General features: G+C 49.5%; 1 protein-coding gene across 1 annotated transcript; it reads right to left on the reverse strand.

The window, feature by feature from the left end:
• Nucleotides 1-3,969: 3,969 nt before the first annotated feature.
• Nucleotides 3,970-7,073, reverse strand: LOC123088253 (protein DWARF AND LOW-TILLERING). Its single transcript, XM_044510452.1, has one exon. The coding sequence runs from the start codon at nucleotides 6,261-6,263 to the stop codon at nucleotides 4,398-4,400; it is 1,866 nt and encodes a 621-aa protein (XP_044366387.1). The 5' UTR covers nucleotides 6,264-7,073; the 3' UTR covers nucleotides 3,970-4,397.
• Between the last annotated feature and the right edge of the window lie 249 nt (nucleotides 7,074-7,322).

The following is a 7,322-nucleotide window of genomic DNA, read 5'->3' on the forward strand; positions in this document are numbered from 1 at the left end:
TAGAATTAGAGTGAGTTCTCTGAATTTGTTCAGTTATCAACGTCAAACAACGACTTTGTTCACTTGTCTCTCCATGGAACACAACATGGGATGCAGACAAGAACACAACATGGGAGTTCTGAAAATTTTCAGTTATCAACTTCACTCGACGAGTTTCTTGAGTTATCTCCCTGAATTCTGAAGCAATTATGCACCATGATTTTCTTACTTTTTCTCTGCATGGAACACAACTTGGGATTCAGACAAGAACAAACTTGGCATCAAAACACGAACATTTCAGACCATACAAAGATTATATACAACATGGAGGATGGATAAAACAGTCTTCTGATTCCATTTTATTTGTGACTCTCAACAAAGATTTCAGGCTTGAAAGTGATGATTGAATGCAAACATGATCTCAAGAAAACCGAAATCTGCCAATTAACAACCACTGAAGTAACTAAAAGTAAATTGAAAGTATTCTATTATAAGAACATCTAGCAACTTTCCTTGTGTGGATCTTTACTTCCTCTTTCCCACCAATGGTAAAAAAGAGTTTGCTGATACATTTACATACATCAAGCCCAAAGTGGTTTATGTGGGTTGCTCTCATTTTACAATTGAAAAGTTGTGAACTCTACAGCAGTTCACTAGAAAATGTGAAATGCGCTCTGAACAGGCATGTCACAGGCAACAGCTATACAAGCGATCCTTACTATCTCTTTTTCGCCGATCATTGAGTGTCGTTTCCTGGTTCTGCACACTCATTCATACACTTAAGATGCCATACACCAACGGTTACGGCTTGCTACACTGCATTTGCATACAACATGCCCAAACTGGTGTATGACTGGTCTCATTTGGAGTAGTGTGTTTTATGCCCGAAATTGTAAGTGTGCACCACTGCGGGGTAGAGTGGATTGTTGGTCCACGTCTCCTTGCAGTTTCTTCTAAAATCTCAGCTTATCGGTGAGACACGACAAAAGTTCAGCAAGGAATGTGGCACCTCATGTCTTCTCACATTCTCACCTGACAACAAACTGTGAGCAGCATTGCAAATGGTCTAGAGATGTTATATACTGTATAAGATATATAAAGAAGGCAGAGTGAGCGAGGGCCAGAACTTCCGTTAAATAAATCACACAGTAAGCATGATGCTTCGGAATGGTGTGACTCATGGCTCATGAGGTGCAACCATAACAAGCATGATGCTTCGGAATGATGTGAGTCATGGCTCAACAAGGGCATGAAGGAAGTTGTCATATGTGAAATTGCAGGGCGCTACTTATGTGAGCAGAGCACTAAGACAACAACAATTGGAATAATCAAGATTAGCAAGTCCAAAAATTCAGTTAAGTAAGCTCCCCATAACAACCAGTGTGAATATTTAAATTTGTATGGGATGGGATTTTAAGAAACACAATTGGCCCCAATTGATACTCCCATTACCACATCTGCTATGCACAGCGGTGGTAGCAGAAGGATCAACGCAGTGTGGCTTTTCATTCTGTCATTTCCCTGCCCTTGAGTGAGCATTTTTGGGAAGTTGTTTGGAAGCTTAGTTTAGAAGCAAGTTGTAACATGCATTGCAGCCATTTTACACCTCACTGACATCAATGTAAAGTGTGACAGGCATAATAATTTACATAATTTATTTACTCTACCAATTCGCTAGAACTAGAGTGAGTTCTCTGAATTTTTTCAATCAACGAGCTTGTTCAGTTATCTCTCTGAATTCTGAAACAATTGATTTTCTTACCTTTTCTCTTCATGGAACACAACATGGGATACAGACAAGAACAAACATCCCATCGAAAACTAACATTTCAGATGATACAAAGATTGTATACAACATGGAGGATGAAAGAAATAGTCTGTTGATTCCACTTCGTTTCCAATACTCTGAACAAAGATTACTGGGTTTCATATAACAAGACTGAAGTTCTCCGAATCTGTTCGGTTATCTCTCTGAATTCTGGAACGTTTCAGATGTGATTCCAACAAGAACAAATATCCAAAGTTATACACATTTCAGATGACACAGAAATTATATAAACAACATGAAAGAATTGATGAAATAGTCTACGATTCCAACAGGAACAAATATCCAAAGTTAAAGATATTTTTTATCATCATTTTCTTGTTCTTGAGTGCAAAAGTTGAACGGGCGATTCAGAGATTGTGTGCACATTGGTGTTTTCTTAGTTATTTATCTAAAGTTAAAAGGCTAGCTTGAACCTACTTTAGTTTTGAATCTTCTACATACTGATTTATACCGAAAGCTATAAATTAATTAGTTCGCTGGCTTTTGTTCTTACGGTGTGTCATACGAAAGAAAATTATAAAAGTGTGTCGTTTCATTTATTTAGTCAACACGCAGGGAATATAAGCTCTGAAAGCAAATATGTTTTGAACTATCTCTGAGTGCAATTTATTTTAAGAGAAATATTGAAAGTTGTTAAATATGTAGCAGTTCACTAGAAACTATGAATAGTGTCAGAACATGCACAATAACAACAACTATCTTTAAATTTTTTTCTTGAATTGTATTAGCTCATTTTTGCCCACCATTGACTGACGTCTTTTGGTTCCTATTTCTTGAGAGTTCACTGGATGCTATACACCAACGGTTACGGCTTGCTCGCTGCATTCAGATAAATCATGCCCAAACTGATGTATGGCTGCTCTCTTTTGTAGCAGCATATTTTACAACCGAAATTTTAAGTGTCGGCCAGTTGAGTGAAGACTTGATTGGTCGACATCTCGTTGCAGTTTCTTCTAAAATCTTAGCCCGTCGGTGAGACACAACAAAAGTTCAGCAAAGAATGTGGCACCTAATGACATCTCTCCTGAACCCCAACAAAAGGAGCGAGGTGACACAACGGCATTGTAAATGGTCTAGAGATATATAACAAGTCAGAGTGAGCGGCTGCCAAAACTTCAGTTGAATAAATCACACAGTAAGTGTGATGCTTCGGAATGATGTGATCATGGCTCGTGAGGTGCAACAGTAACAACCATGAGTGCATGACCAACAACGCAATGAGGGCATGAAGGAAGTTGTCATATGTCAAATTGCAGGGCGCTACTTATGTGAGTAGAACACCAAGGCGACAGCAATTGGAATAATCAAGATTAGCAAGTCCGAAAAATTCAGTTAAGTTGTTCCTGACTGAATCCGCGCTCTGTTGTTTCTCATATAAATCAGGCTCTGTTATCTCCTAGACAAACTGAAGGCCTTCAGTCCATCCACCATAATAGCTAGTGTGAACATGTAAATTTGTATGAGATGGGATTTTAAGCAACACAATTGGCCCAAATTGATACTCCCATTGCCTCATCAGCTTTGCAGTATGCACAACCGTGGTAACAGAAGGACCAATGCAGCGGCTTTTCATCGCGTCATTTTGCTGCTCTTGACTGAGAACTGCTGGGAAGTTGTTTGGAAGCTTAGTTCAGAAGCAAGTTGTAACATGCATTGCTGCCATTGTACACCTCAGTTATGCAAAGTGTGACTGGCATAATAGTTTAGATAATTTACTCTGCCATTTCACCAGAGCTAGAACGAATTCGCTGAATTTAATTCTACCATTCCAGCTGAAAAAAAAAAAAAAAAGAAGAGCGGGTTCTCTGAAATTGTTCAGTTATCGACTGCAGTGAACGAATTTGTTCAGTTATCTCTCTGAATTCTGAAACAATTATGCATACAGGTTTTTATTACTTTTTTCTCTCCATGGGATGGACAAACACAAACATTTTAGATGATACAAAGATTTTATATGCAGCATACACGTTGATTCCATTTCCTTTCCGACTCTGAACGGAGATGGTTTCATATAACAAGAGTGAGCTTCTCTGAATCTTTGCAGTTATCTCTCTGAATTCTGGAACACAACACCACATGAGATCCAGACAAGGAAAAAAATATCCAATCCAACACACACATTTCAGTTTCAGATGATCCATTATATACACAACATGGAAGGATTGATGAAATAGTCTATTGATGATTCCATTTCATTTCTGAATCTGAACAAAGATTACAAGTTCCATATAATGGCTGAAAAGAATGTATTAATGCTGTGAAATGTCCCTGCTGCTTCTTCTTCTACAAGCAGCTGATTCTTGCAGGGATCCTAGCTCAACAGCCAAAAGAATGAATAATTATTACTACATAGCTAGCTAATAACAATTGAATCTTTTTCTCCTATCATATCACTGTAAATAAACCAAAAGAGAAAAGCTACTAATACATCTTTGTTGATGGTGGTGATGAATGAATGAATGTATAAAATAATTTGGTCAGCTTGTATTATGAACTTATGAACTAATGAATGAATGAGTCTCAGCAAAAGAACCACTGAAAAAGTTCAGTTCTTTCCTCTTCGCTTCACTTGGCCTCCTCCTGTTCAGCTTCAGCTCTGCAGAGAGTGCGAGGCGGTGGTGGACGCGGACACGGTCGCGCTGCCTCCTGCGCCGTCGCCGGCCGGCGCCCACGCCGTCACGGTGTAGAGCGGGGTGTCGAGCCACCGGAGCGTGAGCCCCTCGCCGTCGCCCTGCGGGTGCACGCCGTACTTGCCCGGCGCGAACATCCTCGCGATCATCCGCCCCTGCATCGCCTCCCGGTGGCCGATGCCGGCGCTCCGGAACCCGCCGTCCTCCATGCGCCGCCGCCACCCCGCGAAGCTCTCGTGCCGCTCCGACCTGTCGGAGCCCTCGAACGCCACCGCGTTGCGGATCTCCCGCGCGAACATCTCCTCCGCCTTGGCCCTGGCCGCGCTGGCCGGCGGCAGGCCGGCCGCGCCCACCGCGTCGAACGCCGCGGCGTAGTGCTGCAGCGCGCGCGCGAACCGCGCCTCCCACCGCCCGGCGTTCAGCCCCGCCGCCTCGTGCTCGCCGAGGAGCAGGACGGCGGCGCCCGTGCTGCGCACGAGCCCCAGGAAGTCGGACAGCGCGCCACCGGTCTCGTCGCGGAGCAGGCGGTGCGCGGCGAGGACGCAGTTCACGGCGACGCGCTCGCCGCGCTTGACGTGGAGCATCCAGAGGCGCACGTCCTCGAGGCGGTCCACCACGGCGTGGAACTCGAAGGCGAGCCCCAGCCCGGCGGCCACGTGCGCGAGGCGCGCGCCGGTGTCCTGCAGCTCCTGCCTGGACGAGCCGACGCCGGTGATCCGCACGTGCGCCGGCGGCTGCGGCGTCCGCGCCGCCAGGCTCTGCAGGAGGCTCGGCCACTGGAGGCCTTGCTTGATGTCGAAGTCGATGATGTGGACGCGGTCGTGGCCGTCGAAGGCGCGGAGGAGGCGCTCGTTGAGCGTGAAGTGGAGGAACCTCGGGATCGGGGTGACGCTGTTGAGCACGCGCAGCGCCAGGGCGTCGTCGTCGTCGTGGAAGGCGCCGTCGGTGAGCTCGCGCGGCGGGGTGACGTCGAAGACGTGCGGCCACATGTTGGCCGCGCGGAGCGCGAGCGCCTCGGCGAAGCAGGCGGCGACGCGGTGCAGCGGCGTGGGCCCGGACGGCGAGGCCGTCTCGCCGAGCCGCGCCAGGTAGTAGTTGGCGGCGTCGTGCTGGCAGCCGGCGAGGGCCTCGGCGCAGGCGGTGAGCGCGCCCACCAGCTCCAGCGCCTCTCGCTCCGCCTCGGGCACCACGAAGCCCCTCACGCCAGCAGGCTCAACGGGCAGCACGGCCGACGAGCCGCCGTCCGTGCCCGACGAGGACGAGGAGTGGGACGGCGACTTGCTGAACTCCTCCTGCTTGGCCGCGGCCAGCGACGAGGGCCCCGCGGCGGCCGCCATGCCGTGCGGGAAGGCCGCGGCGCTCGGCACAAGAAACACCTTCTGCTCCTCCGCCACCTCCTCCTCCTCCCCTCCCCCCTCCCCGGCGGCCACCTGCATCAAGGCCGCCGGCCCTGCAATGGATTGATGGAACCATACCTCGTCGCCGTCGCCGCCCATCCGCGTCCGCTTGGCGCGGGCGGCGGGGGCGCCGTACTCCTCCTCCGCGGCCGCCTCCTCGTGCGCGCGCTTGACGGCCCCGCCCCGCCTCTCCCAGTCGCCGCCGACGGAGGGCTCCGGCTTGGCGCCCCAGGAGACGGCCTGGGTGACCGGCGGCGCCGGGTGCGGCCGGAAGGAGCAGGTGCCGTTGCCTCCCCTGCCGTCGGCGCCCGGGGCGGCGCCGGGGACCGCCGAGTCGCCGCGGCCGGCCCGCTTGGAGAAGCCGCATGGTAGTCGCTGCGCCGTGCTCATCTGATGCCTGGACGACAAGGAGGAGCAGCCCGCCAACATCCCTGAGACAGGACAGGTGTCACCAGCGGATGCAGCAGCGCAATGTAGCTCCTCCTCTGAACTCCTCCGAACTTTCTTCTTCTTCCACCTCTGCTCTGGTGATCACACTCTCTCACTCACTCTCAAATCTCTCTCTGATATGTGGCTACAGCTTGAGCTTCAGTGAATGAATGGATGGATGGATGAATGTGGATCGAAAAACAGGGGAATGTTGGCGTTCTTGGATAGAAGAATTTGTCAGTCCAAAGAAAGAAAACGAGAGAAGAAAAGAAACGAAAAAAAAAAGAATGTAATCTCTGTATTATCTGCTGTATATGCAGGAAAGAATTTGAGTGGTGGAAAGAATGTTTGGACTCTGCAGAAATGCTGCCTAGTACAAAAGAATGAACGAAGAAAGAAAGAATGTCCTATAACATCTACGAAGGAAGAAAGTAAGAAGATGAATCAGAAGCTGCCGGGCACTCTCTGCAGAGCCTCCTCGCCGGCGGCGAGCCCCAACACCTCCATGATATGTTTTCTTCTCCAAGAGAGGTAAAAAAATCAACCGAAGAAGAAGGGGGAAAAAGAAGCGGAGATCCTACAAGAAAAATCTAGGATGGATGCAATGCGATGCAGATCACTATTTGTGTGGTGGGGTGGATGGGTTCTTGTCGCTCACTCTTCTATCCTACACCACACTGTTCTTACCTCCTCGCCATTGACGACCTTCACACCCTCTCACTATCCTATCCCTCTCCTCACTCTCTCTGACTGTGGCTGGCTCTCACTCCTCGTCTGACGATCTCACCTCACCTCCACTCTACTACCTATGGGGGGGAGAAGGAGGAAACGGCCTCGACAGCGAGCGTTGGCGGCGGGAACCCCGAGGCGCCGCGCGATGGGGATCGGACGGCGCAGGGGATGTGACCGTTGCCTCGCTTAGGGTCAATGTGACCGTTGCGGGAGCTGGCCCGGGCTGTCAGCGGGTGCGGGTCACGTGACCTGGCCCGTCCGTTTCCTACCGTTGGGGCGCCCACCACGGGCGGGGCGTGCTGTGGGGTGGTCTGACGCTGCCGCGTG

This window comes from Triticum aestivum, chromosome 4A (genome assembly GCF_018294505.1).
Source record: "Triticum aestivum cultivar Chinese Spring chromosome 4A, IWGSC CS RefSeq v2.1, whole genome shotgun sequence".
Lineage (NCBI taxonomy): Eukaryota > Viridiplantae > Streptophyta > Magnoliopsida > Poales > Poaceae > Triticum > Triticum aestivum.

Excerpts from the sequence above, each read along its gene's own strand:
- LOC123088253 (XM_044510452.1), bottom strand. The coding sequence starts at position 6,263 with ATGTTGGCGGGCTGCTCCTCCTTGTCGTCCAGGCATCAGATGAGCACG.